This window comes from Mastacembelus armatus, chromosome 13 (genome assembly GCF_900324485.2).
Source record: "Mastacembelus armatus chromosome 13, fMasArm1.2, whole genome shotgun sequence".
Taxonomy (NCBI): domain Eukaryota; kingdom Metazoa; phylum Chordata; class Actinopteri; order Synbranchiformes; family Mastacembelidae; genus Mastacembelus; species Mastacembelus armatus.
Window position 1 is genome coordinate 11354210 of NC_046645.1, and position 18079 is coordinate 11372288.

General features: G+C 40.5%; 1 protein-coding gene across 1 annotated transcript in view; it reads right to left on the reverse strand.

The window, feature by feature from the left end:
* schip1 (schwannomin interacting protein 1) overlaps positions 1-18079 on the reverse strand; it is a 187647-nt gene that overhangs the window by 162377 nt on the left and 7191 nt on the right. Inside the window, exons 2-4 of the mRNA XM_026330347.2 lie at positions 17795-17862; positions 17411-17497; positions 16110-16251 (exon numbers count right to left, since the gene is read on the reverse strand). Of these exons, the coding sequence (XP_026186132.2) occupies positions 16110-16251; positions 17411-17497; positions 17795-17862 (297 nt within the window). The remainder of the gene's footprint in view (positions 1-16109; positions 16252-17410; positions 17498-17794; positions 17863-18079) is intronic.

The window sequence follows — 18079 nt, forward strand, 5'->3', positions numbered from 1 at the left end:
TTTATACATGCCACAGTCTATATAAGACATGAGATGAAAGCTCTACTTTAGTATTTCATTATGCACAATGGGTTCCTGCTTGCAAATCTACAGTAAAAAGTATATGCTGTCTCTTCAGTTCTCTAGAGTCTGGATATCATCTAAAGAAAAGTTTGGTATCAGGGGGAGTTCACCTAATCCATACAGGAGCCCCTACTTGATTCAGTAGCCATCTATTAACTAGGCTAAGATAAGACAATCCCAGCTCTCTGATGTGTGTTTTACTATAGAAACAGAGGATGAGACAAACTAATAAGCAAGACATTGCTTAGTAAAACAGTAACATTTGATTTGTTTGGAATAAATGTCAATACAATGGCTCTGCAGTTTGTTATATCTCTGAGCTTGTTAATTCAGTATTCCTCTTCTGAAACAAGCCAAAACAGAAGTATAAAAGGAAACATGCACAATGTCACTGATCATGGTTTCTAACAAAATACCTAATTTCCTATCCTTGTTTTCTTTATTTTTGTGTGACATCTTGTGATCAGTGGGGACTCAGAGATGGAAATAGAGAAACCAGTAGGACACAAATCGGTGGAGAAAAACTGCACGGTAGATGTGGAAGTAATGATATCGACATTACCCAGGTTTCCTGAAGAATCTGTTTAACCATGTAGTTCAGATTTCCATGGAGCCTTGCTGGACCAAATATTTGTTGTTAAGATGCAACTCAGTTCTAAAAGTTCACACAAGACAAACATGCCAATAAAAATACTTCTCTTTAAAGTTTAATGAAACAAGATTTTCAAACTGCTGCCAAGGGAAATAAATCCAGGTAAAAACAACTGAACTGTGTACTTTGCATTGAGAGCTATGTCAGATATTCCAGTACAGTCTAGTGTATCTTATACCCCTTCACAATGACACATGGTGGTTATCAACAGTGGGGGAAAGCTCAATGTCAGAAAGCAATCACAGGCTTGCACTGTAGGGTCATATACAGTAGGAGTTTTGTGTGAATGTGCGCATGTGCAATCTGCTAGAGGCGAACCAGCAGGAAAGCCTTCATCTTGGAGGGTGTAACTTCTATATACACAGGGCAGCATGCATTAAAGATGAGAATAGCTCTCATCAAATACCAACAGAGAGCCTCCCTCACACTTGTGGGCATACATATGCAAACATGCAGAAAACCTCAAACGTACTCTGCACAGGCCTTGGCTCATGTTGAGGTGTAAAGAGCCAACATGCAACAGCTCTCAGAGTGAGAAAGGCAGAGAGACAGTGGAGAGAACTTAATTTAGAAAGCAAACAAGCTGTTCACAATTTCCTCATCTATAATGCAGAGGAGAAAGCCCCAGTGCCTCAGCAGCAGCAGAATATACTGATGTCATCTTGAGTGCTGCACATCCATCCATCCATCCATCCATTATCTATACCCACTTATTCTTATTTATGGTCACAGGGATCTGCTGGAGCCTATCCCAACTCTCTTTGGGTGAAAGGCAGGGGTACACCCTGGACAGGTCACCAGTCCATCACAGGGCCACATAGAGACAAACAACCTCACACACTCACACTCACTCCTATGGGCAATTTAGAGTCACCAAGCAACCTGACATACATGTTTCTGGACTGTGGGGGGGGAAACTGGAGTACCTGAAGAAAACCCACACAAACACAGGGAGAACATGCAAACTCCACACAGAAAGGTCATTGACGGGTTATGAACCCAGGGCCCTTCTTGCTGTGAGGCAACAGTGCTACCCACTCAGCCACTGTGCTGCCCTGAGTGCTGCACACTGACCTGTAAATATGAAAGTATGAAGCGGGCATGCATTGCATGCCCATGTGTGATCTTGTGAGTATGTGTAAGTTAAAATTTATGTTTATAAAGGATGTATGGGAAAAAGAAAAAAAAAAATCAATGCCTCTGCTCACTGCACTCACTTTGCACACACATACACTATGACAGAGGGGCTTTAGAAGCAGGATGGAGAGTCTGATGTAATGCAACTTCAAACACTCGGAGGGATCAGAAGGAACATCACATTCTGTCGCAAAGAAAAAAAACAAAAACACTCTTTCCAACTCTCATTCTGCCAGACAGATTACTGAGTGGAACGAGCTGTGGGAGCGAATGAAAGAAGGTAAAGAGACAATACAGGTGAAGAGAATACACACTGGGCCTGAAAAAGTGAAAAATGCAGAAAATCTAGATTTTTTATGCTACAAGTGAAGCTGGGGTAACATAAAACTGACAACTATGGCAAAAAGAAGACTATCATTATGCACAAAGGGGCAAGAAAAAGCGAATTATTTGTCCAAACAAAAGATTATTACTGAGGCTATAGTTTTGTCTGGGCCAGAATGGCATTAGCTGTTCCCAGTTTCCTCAGTTCTCACCAGAATAGGCTGCCGCGCCAGGCGACTGTGTGCTCAGAGAGCCGTCTGGGAGATAAGGAGCTAAATATAACTAATACAGAGCCTCTACACATGCTACTAGAGCTACCAGCCCTGCTGTCACTGCTGCAGACAAGCTCCTTCCAACTGGCTGCTCAACTGTTTTAGCTCAAGTTATGAAGGCACACCTACATGGAAAAGTTAGACATGCTGTTCAAAACCTTGAACTAATGTCCTGATCTGTTTTCCTGAAGCAACTATAATAAAGTTTGACATTTTGTATAATACTGTTTTTTTTTTTGCTAGATGAAAAGTTTGATATTATTATTAATAAAGGTTTAGTTAGTGTAGTTTAGTGTTTAGTGTTGGTGGCCTTTGCACAGACCAGGCTGGCTTCACTCAGGAGTGGTATCAATCTTCCCATCTATCTAAGTAAGTAAGAGTATTTCCCAAAATGTCAAACTATTACCTTAAGGATTGACTTTGAGATGTAGCCTGTTACTATCTGGGAAGCAAACTCAGCAGTCCCACCTTTAGAACAACCGATAATTAGTTCAGATAAAGCTCTTTGCCACTAGAGTGTATCCTCTATATCTCTTGTTGTACTTTTAGTGCTAATCTGGAACAATCAGCCTAATTTAAGGTGATGAGACAATATAAGGCATTTAGGTGTGCTAGGTTGCTGTCCTTGCGCCAGAGACGGCGGAATTAATAAAGGTGACATTAAAGAGGTGTAACAGATGTAAATGGGATATTTTAGAAGAGGTCTCCCACTCTCTCTCTCACTCTCTCATACACACCCACACACCCACCCCTCAACACAGGTTAATAAAGCAGTAATTAGTGGTTTTGTTGGTGACGATGTGGCAGCATTGAAATTCAGACTCCATTTCAACAGAGAAAATCACAGATCTGCTCCCCTTCACACTACCTGAGCTCTATACCATACAAAAATCTGTCTGGCTGCCTGCGTGAACGTGTGTGCTCCATATATCAGTATTCTGACCTTGTCTTGCAGTGCCACTGTGAAAGGTGCAAGAGACACCCGAAATGATTTAATACTGTATGGTCTCATACTTTTGTAGTTGAAGTGTGAAGAGGAAAAAGAATAACAAAAGAACAGAGGGTGTGTGAGTGTGTGTGTGTGTGTGTGTTATTTCAAAAATTTAAGAAATAAAAAAAATCTAAATAATCTCTGGGGGTTTTTTTTGCAATTTATTTCAGATCTCATAAATTACACTATTGTACCATCTCTTAAAAAAAAAATTAATTCTTTAGCAGTGAATCTATCAGTCATTTTGCAAGCACAAAGCTGTGTTTCTGTGATTTTATGCAAGTCAAACAAGGGGCAAGGAAAAAGAGCAAGAGTCTTAAGGAAAATGTATATTTATATTCCTCACACACCAAGGAGAGAAGTATTTTTGGGGTGACAGACAAGCCAATTAACAGTCAACACAGAGAGTCAGAGAAGAGACAGAGAAGAGATGCAAACAGATACAGAGAATGTAAGATGAGAGATAATTAAAACTGAGCTCATAAGCCCAGTAATTCTTCCTCTGACTTTCTTATATTTTTATAAGACTTTCTACATCTATGCAGCTGTTTACACTACCAGCAAATGTGGTTAATCACTGTACCAATTAAAATAAGAAAGATTTATAAGGAAAACTAAACTCAGGTATTTATTCAGCACTTTTCTTTGGTGCTGATTAAATAAACCTCCACCAGAGGAAAAACCAGACCCCCAAAATGCCATCTGGGGTTAGTAATTAGCCGCTATGCTGTGATGCTGCAACCTTCCTTAAGTATTTAATAAGAGTAGCATACGCTCACTGTTGCCTCACATAAAGGTTTGGTGTGGCCATAAATTAGAATTATTCTGAATCATTTGTCTTCTTGAAAGCTGCAATTTTAAAGATTCATATCCTCATTGCTTCACCAAAGCTTTTTATCTCTGCCAACTAAGACTCTTACAACTCTAAACTTTCATTGAATACATGTATCATTTTCATTTTCTGTGTATAAATACCCGCAGAAAAAAACCCACCCCTATGTTATATTATATCCCTTGTCTCACACATGTCGGCTCATAGGCCTATAGTTTTGCACCAGAACCTTAAGATCATCCATTTAAGATACACTATGCATATTGTGTATACTAAACCTGAATGAACATATCAATTACGTCAGGTAAAAAAGAGAAATAGTTTCTTAAATGTAAGGATTTGCTTTTTTTTTAACCATGTTGTATATTTCTGTAAAGTGAAAATGATAGCATAAAGCGACAGAAAAAAAAAAACATATAGAAGTCACTGTGAACAAGTTGCATTTTCACTTGTGTTACCCTAGGAGTTAGAGTTTAGTGTGAATATAATATAAATGTTTTTACTTTTTCAGCGGTACGGTATCATCAACTGAGTCAATTCTAAATTTACACATATAAGTCGCTTTGCTATATATAGGCAGCAGGACAACCAAGAGTAGAAGAGTAGTAAAAAAAAAAAAAAAAACAAAAAAAAAAACGACCTGTAGTCCAGAAAATACTTCACTACGAGTATTTAAACATGTGGCATAGACATTGTTACGTTTATATTGGGCCTGATCGACAATTATAAATACACATGCAAGAACTGTGTCAAAAAAGCACATTAATCTTTAAGTAAGGTATTAATGATACATACACAATGTAATTGGTTTATTATTAAAATAGAAATAGAAAAATAACAATAAGAATGATTATTAAAAACATATAGCTACTTTCATTTGTTAAGACTTGAGGTTTGGTTCATTCTCACTGTGGAGACCACTCCAAACTGTTTTGCCATGTCCAGATGGCCACTGCTCCAGTTTTCCTTCTGCCATTGTTTCTTTTCTCTCTATCATTTTCTGCCACTTCCATCACCATCTTTGTATTTTGGGCTTAATGCTGATTCTGTTCTCTCACTCTGTGTTGCAGGAAATAGCATCTGCTAAATGGCTGCACCAGGAGGAACATTTGAAGCTGATGCATATCATTTTTCAAACTAAATGTTTTACTGTAAACAGTATTATAAACCACTACCTCTCGTGCACAGTGTTTCCTGTTTGCCATTACTGACCAAATCTTTTTGAAATTGCTTCATAAACTGTGCTATTTGTGTCCACATAGTGAAAGCAGGATGATTTATTCAAGAAAGCTAGTGAAAACTAGTCCAAGAATCCAAAACATCATGGATCTGTGCCATCATTTTAACTTGCCATTTTGTCATAATACCTCAATATTATTTTTACATCCTCATCCATTTTTGCTGCCTATCCAAGTCTGAGTCATAGTGGCAGACAACATTGTACCTGTCTGCTTTTTTCCAGCTTTTTCTGAGGGATCCCAGCATGTTCTCAGGCCAGATGGGATATCTGGGTTTGCCCCAGGGTCTGCTTCCAGCAGGACACAGCTGAAGCACCTCCACAGGGAGGTGTGCAGAGGGCATCCTAATCAGATACATGAAGCACCTCAACTGACTCTTTCAAATGTGAAGGAGCAGTGCTTCTACTGAGTAACTTCCAGGTATCTAAGCTCCTCACATGACCTCAAAAAGGGGCGGCCCAGATAGCCTGTGAGGAGAAATCATTTTAAATGCTGTTATCCTCATTTTATGCTCTTGGTGACTAACTAAATCTTGTTGTAGGTGAGAGTTGTCACACTAATTAAATTGGTACGATACCCGTGTCACTGCCGGTGTTGCACTGACCTGCTACAGAAGAAGAAGCTGCAACAGAAGAAAGACTGGTGTAGCCTTACAAGATGTTGAAAAATGCATATGAGTATAGCGCATGACGTCCCTTTTAATTTCTCCTGTTTCGATTATGTAAACAAACAAAGTGCATAAGCAAACAAATGAAGGTGAAATGCTGGTGGGTTTGCTTAACGCTTGCACAGGTATTTAACACTGTAGCACACAACACACTGTTTAAAAAAAGCATGAATTATAGGCTTAGATAAATAAGAACAAAACATGTTCTAATATAAAACTCACTGACATGGCCATGTGTGATCTGCTGCAGCTTTTAGAGGCACCGATTTCTACACTTGGCAGTGCTCCGGACAAACTCAGCAAAGGTTACATAACTTTGACCTGAGACTGACAGTTCTCACCTTTCTGCCTGAATTTTTTACAATACACCCAGGATTGTGATTGACAGGTTGGAGAGCTGCAGGACATTATTTGCATAAATAAATATGACATCTTCAGAAAGTTCACTGTTACCATGGTGATGGTAGAAGTTTATCTGAGGACAAGATGGGCCAGTGTTTACACCGCAAACCAGACAGGAGCTCACTATGTACAGTAGGTGCACAACACACATGAATATACACGTGTCTCTGCAGCACCTTTAATGCATATGCAAATACAAGTGCTTTCACAGTGGTTTCAAAGATTCCAACATGTATTGTAGACAAAGGCACATCTTCAAAGGAAAGGCTCCTGGCTGAGAAGACTCCCTAACACTCTAAAATCACACTCACAACCAACAACATTAAGCCAGTTTGTACTCACTAACTTGTACACACGGGCTGCATTAGAAACATACATGGCATCCAGCCCACAGCAATCTTCTATTATTTTTTTAGCTTCTTTAATGTATCATTTCCTTTACTTTGTGATTTGATAAAGAGCAGCTATTCATTATGCGCATCAGACTAGAGGACAACACTTCCTTGCCTTCATCCCTGACTCGAGTCAAAAAGACATGAGAAAGAGCAGACGGAGATCAAATGTGCCTGGGAGAAATCCACCCACAGAGTATCTACTGGCATACTTATCAAGTATTACAAATGCACGGTATAACAACACATACACACACACACACACACACAAGTGTAAAGATCACAGTAGCTTTGGAGAAACTAGCTTAAAATTCCACAAGGTCAGATTTCAGTAGGAGGTTTTTCATCTGGAAAGCACTTACTAAGAGTAAACTGAACCTGCAGCTGCAAGCCAGATCAACAAATTCAAAGGCCATAATGGCTTGCTGCCTCAACAATCTGTAACTTGTGTTCAACTATTTAACCATAGCACTGTAAAAATGAAATGATGCAAGTTGTTGCGACTGCAGTGCCTATAATTCCAGTGTTGCATGTGTTGTGGCCCGCCTGTGATGGTCACAGCTTTGACAATGTCTACAATACCTGTTCACAATATCTTTTTGAAAATGAAAAAAGACACATGGCCAGTAGAGTGGGCAAAGAGACAACATCACTGTGATGCTACAGCAAAAGAAACTTGTAGGTGACCCACCACCACCCTGGCTAATGATATCCTCACTTACCTTCGTATTTAGTACAATTCCTTTTAGGATCTTTAGCATGATTGTGAAAAAGATAAAGAGATGAGTGGATGGATCGACAATTGATGAATGCTTGGAACAATGACTTTTACAAACCTCAAAGAAAAAAGTAAGAGAAATTTAGGACAAAAATTTTTAATAGCCCTGTTTATTCATGTCTGGGTTAAACTGTTAACACACGATTAGAGCAGTGATAAATAGTAAGCATTTCTGTAGCACAGAATAATGAGACAAACAGCCGCTAACATGGATTCCATAATATCAGGCAGGTGCTTATTTCTACTTTGCTTCTCTAAGGTTGACAAGACAAGAACTAATCTGTGTATGATCTTTAATGAAGCTCAGAAAAAGAAGCGACATCCTTATTCAACTGGGAAGATGCTCTAAATGAGCCCAGTAGCTGCTAAACCAGCAGTGCGAGTGCAAGCCTATAAGAGAAAGTGTGTTTTGCAAAATCTTTTTTTTTTTAATATCTCCCTCTAAGGGCTGTGGGTATGTGACCATCATGGAGCTAATGATCAGGTCAGAAGACTTAAAAACCTTATGGACCTGCTGCACACCAAATGAATTAAAACACATAACTCACAGCCTAGACTTCATTTTCTATTTCTCTACTGACCCTCCATTGATGTCTCCAGCGCCCTCTTACATGTGCACGCTTTTGATTTTATGCTACAACCCTGACTCTTTCCCCGCTCTGAGAAGAAGCTATCAATTTCTTCTAACAACACACAGCAGGGATGCTGTCCAAAGAAGATTATAATGTCTCTGATCTGGTTAATGGACAGTAATGGTAGATGGCTGATGAACAGAGGAAGGAGAAGCAGAGTTGGTGGAGTGAGGGAGGCAGAGGGTAGAGTGAGACGGGCACGAACTGTTCCAGAGGTTTCCTATCTGAGCAGGTCAGAGAGGAGATCCACCCTCAACTCGCTTCCTCTGCTCTTTGCACTGCTCTCCCCTAGGGATCTCATTATGGCAGACTCACTGGCCACAAGGACTGAGCCCATCTGCGTATAAGATAGGCTAAAGAGGGGAGCAAGCCCTGTGTGTAAGAGCAGGGGAGTGAGCCTGGGTAAGAAAGCAGAAGACTGAAATAGGCAGTGCAAGAGAGGGTAGGGAGAGAAAAACAGAGGGAAGAGAGAATAGTGATGATAACTGGAGGGAAGTGTGTGCTCAGAGAGAAGTGTACTGCAATAGAACAGTAGAGCATATAGCCTTAGGTACCCGATTGTTATTACGGCTGCAGATGGTTGGAAGACGCTTCCAGCAGATTTATGTTTTGTCATAGTCCGTATAGTAGATGTCAAATCCATGCCTGCGCACGGCTATATGCTTGTTTAGTTTAAGTAATGACAGCTAAATGGCATGTTTTCTAGATAAATAACCAATTAGAGACTCGGGGGGTGTTTATGGTGAGCAACAGCATCCAATCAAATCCCCATACACCAGCTGTAAACTATCACTCATCAAAATGCCACACACAGCCCGCCGTAAATACCCAATCAAGGGATTCAGGATCCTGTGCTGACTAGCACAAGAGTAAATGCCATAAAAGTGAGGGGACTAAATTGAGCTGAAATGCTCACTCCCTTTTCACCCCATATTCTTCCCATCTTTCCTCTACATCTTCATCAACATCCGTCTTACCCTTTTTTCGTTTCACTTCTCCATTTGTGTCAACTGATTTCATTGATTTTGGTTGGAGGGGTCATAAGATGATGTTAATGCACTGCTGGAGACTGTTGGTGTGTTTATATTTGTGTACATAAGCTGATGTCGCGATCTGCCCACCTGCTGGAGACATCGGCTATATATAGTCATGATAAATATCTAAGCTACCTTCCCACTGGGCATTTATAGAAATCAATGGTTATATTGGAACATCACTTTCTAGTGTAAGCTTGTGCAGATACCAGGATATGTACTGTGTCTATGTAAACCTCAGATGCTGAAAATTCTCAAATAAAAATGGTTATTAAAATAGTTTCTACATTTTAAATGGAGGAAATGAACAAGTAAAGGTCGGGTAAACAGGGCCGTTTCTGATCATTCTGGTGGCCCAGGCAGGGCTTTTCACTGGCACCCGTGGGAGGGGCTGACCTTTTCATGGAAATATTTTAATGCAAAGGATATATTTATAAAAATAAATATTTTATAAAACATTTATTTTTAATACTATCTTCATATGCACACTCAACAGTCTAGTTACGGTTGATCTGTTCATGTCTTCACTGGGGAGCAGGTTTTTATTAAAGTGAGACACTCCCTGAGCATATTCTATGAGCCAATGTTAATTTTGATTTAGTTATTTCCGTCAATATGCAAAATGTCATTTATCAAACTCTGTAATGAAATTTAGATGTATTTTATAACTGAATGGATCATGATGAAGAAAATATAACATGCTTTGTTGCCTATAATATTTTTCACAAAATGCATCGAGACAGGATGTCAGTGTGAATCTGCTGTGGTAGAAAAGTCTGGACAGAATTTATACTGACACTCATTATCACCAGCATCAAAATGCCAAAGTTTTCAACTAACAACCTGCATTTTAGTGTGAGTCACCTGCTAAATGTCACTGAAGCAGATGCATGACAGTATTCTGCAAACATCTTTTACTGCTGCTATTAGACTTTTGAAACTGAAACTATCTTTTATTTTTATATACCTTGTGGCTCAGTGGGTGACTTGGTTACAAATCCATACCTCTGTTGTTTTAGGAAACAAAGTAGGGGGATTTTTGCAGCTGTCATTGCAGGAGCGAACATCTGGCCTAATAGCTCATAGGCTACCTAATAGAAGCACTTTATTTTAGGCCATAGATCGTTAACATTATAGACTTCTTCAGTTAGAGTTGAGGATTCGTCTTCATTATCTGTATCCTAATTTGTCTTTTCGTAAGTTGTATCCCTGTGTGGATCATATTGTAATGTTTGAGTGGAGAGTAAGTACTATAATCTGTGGGGGTTGCAAAAGTGTTAAAAAAAAATATTAGAACAATTAGAAGCAAACGCATATGTCTAATATAAGCCGGTGCTGCTGAACTAAATAAAAGAACCCTGACTGCTATTTGGAAATGTTAATGTATGTTTATGGGTGTTAAATATGAACCCATATATGTGTGTATACTAGGACTCAATATTCCTCTGGAGTTTATATTTTGCACAAGCAATAAAATTTTTTCTTTAACAGATACAAATGCGAGCATTACTTTCTCTTAGGATGCCAACTGAGCCTGGGCCTGTTTTGACAGTAAATAAGCTAATAGGCAAATGTCATGGCTATTAAATGAGTTAAGCCCGATCGATGTCAACTCCGGAGCAGAGGTATATAAATTCATTTCAAATGAGACACCAACTGACACCAATAAAACAAGTAATCTGTTTGCATCTGTCTGCAGAAACTGGGACCGGATGTGCATGTGTGCGCTGTATGTGTGTGTGTCTGCATCAAGAGATAGTGGGAGGGAAAGCGGAGGATGACACAGTGGTGGTGGTGGGGTGGGGTGGGGAGGGATGGTGGTGGTGGTGGTGGGGGGGGGGGGGGGGGGTTAAGGGGGGTAGAGGTGGAGGCATGGATGAAACAGTCACTTTGCTTTGTGAGGTCCTTGGTGGTGAGAGATGAGAGAATGATCTCCCACACAGGCTGCAGGAATGCTTACACAAACACTTTCCCTCCTCTTGGGCACCAGAAAAGTGGGGTGGGGGGGGGGGGGGGGGTGGGGGCAAACATGTCACAGAGATAGGAACAGATCAATGTCCACAACCACTGTTAGCAAACAAACACAGCCACAAACACACAAACCTGTATTAGCACAACCCAAGCCTAGATGATGTAACGTGTTTTTATGTATATTTCACTCACTTTTTTCTTCCATCTTGCTCTCTTTTACCAACAGTCCTTCTCTTTTCTTAACTATCCATCAATGAAATCATTACATCAGTGAGCAGGCAGCCTAGCAGCAGTATTAGCTTCTTTGTAATGGCAGTCTCAGCACTGAAGCATTTCATTTTCATTCTCATCTTCAACACTTTAGCTTTGATCACTGGTTTGTGTCTTTGAATAAAACCCACTAAATCATCCCAGAGGGCCACACTCAGCTGTGAATCACAGGGACCCACTCAGGCAACAAAGTCAGCACATACAGACGCGCACATGCAAATGAACACTAAGCAGACATTCACCGCAACAGAGCATAGTTTCAAAACTAAACACAGAACAATCTGTGCAACTGTATAAAGAAAATCTATTTATACCGATAAAAAAAAAAGCACCACTGAAATCCACCTTGTGTGCATAAAAACTGGCACATCTCTGTTGGATTTTTGCCGTGTCCAAAACCTCGTCTGTATTCAAAACTGAAACGAAATCGGTTATTGGATGTCTTTTTCAAATTCAGCAAGATTAGCAGACATCCAAAATGTTACATTTAGCCTGAAGGTGGGTTAGAAACATGGTTTGCACTACTGTCAGTGCTGCTCTGAGCGTTTCATCTTAAATATATTGGGGATTTTGATGAATGCTGGTATGTTTAGCTTCATTAAAGGCAGTTAGATGGTGATTTAGTTGAGAAGACTGATACCCTTCTCATGTCAGTATATATAAAATATGAAGCTACAGCTAGGATAGCTTGGTACAAAAACTAGATGCAAATTAAACTTCTTTTCTTATGTGGTTGCCAGGAAATAAAACAATACTAATAATAACCTTTATTTCTATAGAAATGTTTTAACAGCACAAAATGCTGAAAGACAGAGACAGGTGTCAAATGGTAGGGACTTCCAGAGACTGGGTGCAGCCACCACCTCTACATTTATATCTGGACTCCAGAATATCCAAATAACCTGAGGACCCTACTAGGACTATGCAGCCTAAGTGAATCTGACAAATATGCAGGAGCCAACCTTAAAAACAAATACAAAGAGCCTAAAATCTACTTTAAAACTCTAAATAGTGGTGACTCCACAAAGTCGCTTCCCATGCACATAGCTCACACAACTATGACATGTAAATTAATGAGCTATTGAGGTGCAGGAAGGTGGATTTGTTATCTTTAGACAATTGCTCCTCTCTGTTTATGTTATGCTAAGCTAAACTAACTGTCCCCTGAATGTAGCCTCATGTAGGTAAAAGTCATATTCTTATCTAACTCTTGGCAAAGAAATCAAGCAAGCATATTTCCCAAAATGTTAAATTATCCTCTTACCCTACATAAGAATTTCAGTGGCTGATATCTTAAGATGACCTGAGGTGATTTTATAGCATTATTGATCATTACTTTTAGGTGCTGAAATACTGCATCTTACATACTGTTCATGTTATACCTCTGTATTTCAGACCACACTGACTTGCATAGTCTTTTATTCAGAAATCCCTTCAGGTCAGCCAACATACAGCAGCAGTGTATCCACAAGAGTCAGACGTATTGATTTACTATCAACATGCCAGGCATGACCAGCGCAGAAGCATGTAGGGCCTGATCCCTCACTGTATAAATAATACATTTGGGTCTAGGGTTACAGTAGGTGTGAGCGCACCATTTCCGGACATGCAGTTGCAATATATGGAAGAAACACACAGAAAGACGAACGACGCGACCTGACAGTTATATAAAACACAGCTGAACTCGGGGAGGTGTTACAAGAGTGAGGGTGCAAATCAAGGATACTTTCAGTTTGAGCAGATGAGGGAGAACATCATCAGTGTGTGCTGCAGCGTTTTATCTATCACTGTGTGAATGTTTGTGTGTGAGGGTGTTCAATATTACAGTTTCATGAAATATGCATGAAGTATGGCAGGCCAGCAGCAAGGTTCTTCACATGAACACCCGCCCACCCACACAGATATGTGGCACCCTGGCCTTACGCTGATGAATGTCTGTCAGAGAGCGCCGGAGGAGAGTGGCACGCCGTAAATGAGGACAGACAAAGACAGCAAGACAGAGAAGGAAACTGTGACAGACAGAGAGGAAGAGAGAAAACGTGTTGTATGGAAAACTTGAGGTACAACAGTGTGTAAGGGACTGGACATGAGCTGGAGTGAAAAGCAGCCTGTCCAGTATCACTCTATTAGGTAAAACAGGGTAAGAAAGTGAGTGTTTGGTCTCAAAATAAATTTGTGATTTAAATCAATATCTTGCAAACTTTCCATATTCAGAAACATAAAATTTCTGTTAACACAAGGTTCAGTATAAACAGTATGTGGAACATACGTGACAGAAAGGAGATATTAGTAGTTTTATACTTTTCTTATCCATTTAAAAAAATACGTACTCTATATTTATCATGGATATACCTAAAAGTAGCCAGAATATGTGCATAACCTTGCAGAGAAAGCCTGTGATCAATAATGTTACACTTTTATCATGTAATCTGTAGTGTTTACTGCACACAGGAGGCATTTGATCATGTAAGTACCCCTGTAAATCTGCACCAAGCACAGAGAGAGAGCTCTGTCTTAAAAACAAACTCGGGGGAACAAGCGCTCCTTCCCTGGCTGCATTCCAAAAACTGCGAGATTCATGGGGGAATATGAAACGTAATGGAGGAGGAGATGATGGAACAGACTAAAAGCCAGCCATATTCCACTGGTGGCTGCAGGGCCACGTTGTGATGCATGGAGAAGGAAACGCTCAGGTCTTGTACTTAAATAAAAGTTGCAATACTGCATTACATAAAGACGTCATGTAAAAAAGTTGTGCACTTAAGTATTATTAACAATGTGTACGGAAAGTACTAAAAGTCAAAGTGCTCTATGCAATAAAATGCCCTCTGTGAGTGTTCATGTAGGCAATGGAGGCAGAGCTAGTTTTAACTATAGTATATACTGATGATAAGTTTAATCTATCATAGTGTCATATTTTGTAAGCTAATCATCTGCTTTGTGTGTAAAGTTATAATTTTGTATCATTAGTAATTATACAATAGCTGTGACATAAATGTAGCATATTAGAATGTTCAAAAATCTGAATACACATAAATTTAAGTACAGTATTTGAGTAAGTGTACTATGTAATGTATTATATTACAGCACAGGTGTTGATCAGTGGCATCTAGACATTGTTATGGATGGAGAAACTGGATGGGTGAAAGGTATATTAAAGAACAATCTTCTGAGATTTTATATTGTCTCTTTACTGGTTATTTATATCTCCAATTAAATGATGTTGAAAAAATGATAGTACAAAGAAACAGTTGGGGGGGGGGGGGGCATTTGTCATCTTGGTTTTTAAGTTACAATAACTTTCAAATTAGGATGACATTTGCTGCTGTGCTAATGAACAACAAACTCTTTCAAGCAGAACAAACAACAGCCTAAAACAAAGCAAATGTACACTCACACACATAGATACACACACACGCATGCACGCACACACACGCACCTATATACACTCACAGAGTCTCACCAGGACACCATCCCATCTGTTTGCTAAGGGAATATTGCTTTCCACTAGCACTGCTTAAAAAGAGAGTGGAAAATGCGTGCTCACACGCACACACACACACACACACACACACACACACACACACACACACACACACACACACACACACACACACACACACACACAAGTGAGTGTGCAGACATGACATCATATTTTTCTGTGCCGAGTCTCTGCAAAGCGTGTGGGCAGGCATGTGCAGCTAGCTTGTGTGTCTCTGAGTACTCCACTGTGAGAGCCAACACAGACTGAGCAGGCTGTGCATGTGTATGTTTGTGCCTGTGTGTCCTTGTCTGTCTGTCACTTAGAACTTGAGGTGGTCTAAAGGCATCATTTTCGCATCTCAGCCGTCCCCGTCCCCATCCCCCCACCCTCCTCCTCCTCCTCCTCCTCCTCCTCCTCCTCCACCCCCTGACTTTGTGTTTTTTTTCTCCCCTCTTCTCATCTCTCTGTTTATCTGCTGCTCATACAGACATTTTTTTTCTCTGGCTCTGTTTGGCTGCCATGCCCTGTGAGCACTGTTTAATTCTCCCCCGCAGTCCCTCGGGAAAAGGAAGTGTTGGTGGTGGGGTGGGGGAGTGGGTGGGTTAGGACAAGGGCAGAAGCACTTCATTAATCAATCAACCAGCTTTGAAAATGTACCTAATTAACAGCTAATTACAGATCTGGGCACAGATCCAGATGGCATCCCATCCACCTCCACCAATACGACCCCCGCGGTCCCCCAGATGACACTAGAGGTAAACACCCCTCCCTCGTTCCCTCCTTTGAGCTATTAGTCTATGCACCCAAGCATCCGCTCACCCATTCCTTCTGGATTCTCTGCAGAAACAACAGCTGATAACTCACACAGAAGACAGCAAATAACTTAAAGACGCCTAGAACTCTCGCCACCTGCCCCGTTCTCATGTTGCACCATATGGCGGTCTGTTTAGTTTTCTTTATGCAGTCTTACCGAAGAAATATCGGTGGTCGTCAGAGAGTCCCGGGTGTTCTCTGAAGGCACCGTCTCAGCCTGGTGATGGCTGGTACACTTCTTGTCTTGTCCCTGCCAGTTCTCTCTGCGGGACATGCTTGCACGCCAGGCACGCTGGATCCTGCGAAAATAAATGGTCAAAATCTAAATATCAGTGACATCTACACCTCAAAATTAAAGTTGGGCTGACTTAAGAAAATGAGTTATTAAATGTAATTAATACCTGAAGGGAAATTCAGGACTCTACTGAACTCTACAGGGTGAAATACATGTGGGGTATATAACAGAAAATATACCGTATCTGCAGCTTTGCAATGGAGAATAAATTATTGGCCTCATTACCTCTGTGGAAACAAGGTGATGAACGATCACTTTGCACCATATCTCTTTTTCAACTTCTCTGTTTCTCCTTGTGTGACTTTGCTTTCTTGTCATTTATTTCCTGGTCATTGTCAAACACATTCTTTCCCAGTCCCCCTCCCACCCCTACACCCACAAACACCACCCAACCACCCTAAAATCTGAATCATATATTGACCTCTCCACACCTATCTCATCCCTGCTCTTAACCGCCACAGACCACTTCCTCTCACTTTCCATCCCTGTAGTCACCCCAACACCAGGGTCCAGGATGTAGTGTAGGATCAATTACTCGATGGAGAAACACATTCACCTCCAGTGGAGCAGAGAGACAGCTGAGCCAAATGGAACAAATTGAATTAAGCCATAACTCCTAGCTCCAAAACCAATACCTTTCCCCTCTTCTTCCTCTCTCTCTATTTTCTTCACTTCTTTGCTTCTTTTACCCCCACCCCAACTCACGCTTCCTATTCCTGAGTTTAACCTGACAGTTTTTTCTGTCTGTCTCACCTTTCTACACCCCAATCATGTTACCGTTAGAAAGAAACATTGGCTTTCTCTTCTCTTTCCTTGACTTTCAACAAAGTGAAAGCCTAAGGCAAGAGCTGTCCTTCTCTAATACACCTATAAAATCATGGGTCCAGGTGTAAGTAAAATAGAGTTAGATGGCAGTTTACAAGGGTTCACGCACTCAAAAGTGCACTCTGACCCTAAGTCCAAAACCTAATCAAAGGGAAGATTGAATTTAAGCCACAAGTAAAGTGATCTCTCCCACACAATATAATGCGCTTTTAAGGTCATGGGTTACATAGGTGAGACCCAATGACTCAACTAAAAATGTAGAAAAGAAACCGATTTTGAAAACACATATATACTGTACATATAAACAAACGATAAACGATACTGTATATGATACTCACACAATAGCCTTGATCTCCAGGTGCTGCTGTTGCTCACGACGATGAGGGCTATTGTCATCATCCTCCTCGTTCCTACGAGGGCGGCTTCTATAACAACGATAAGACAGACAACCTGAAACACGAAGTCACAGCAATTTATGTATATGTATGGTACCAATTCATATAGTTTATAATGCAAATGGTCCTTGAAGTCACATCATAGAAAGCATTAGTGTTCATTGATGAGTTTGCTACAGTTTTTGTGCAAGGGTAAGAACTTCCTTATTGTAAATTAAGGCACTGGATGACAGACAAAGGGGGGGTTATATTACAGTATAGCATCCTCTCAATCTAAATTGAATTTTTTTCATGGAACAGTAGGGACACTACTGTGCTGTGCCTTACCTCTCCACCTTGGGAACAGCTTGCCCTGCACTGTGGTTGCAGTAGCGGTGATACCTCTTCACTTCTTCCTGCACAGTGAATAGCACCAATATGTCAATTAGGTTTTTAATTCTCTATGTCAAGGATATGACAGAAGAGGAACTGGGGCTTCGATAAGGCACAATAATAAGTTTGCAGCATTGTGTGTATGTGTAGCTCTTCCACCCACGCATAATGTCTGTCTGGCATATCTGCAAAACTGAGGCAAAACAGAGGAAAACTGCTCTTTTCATCATTTGTCTCTGT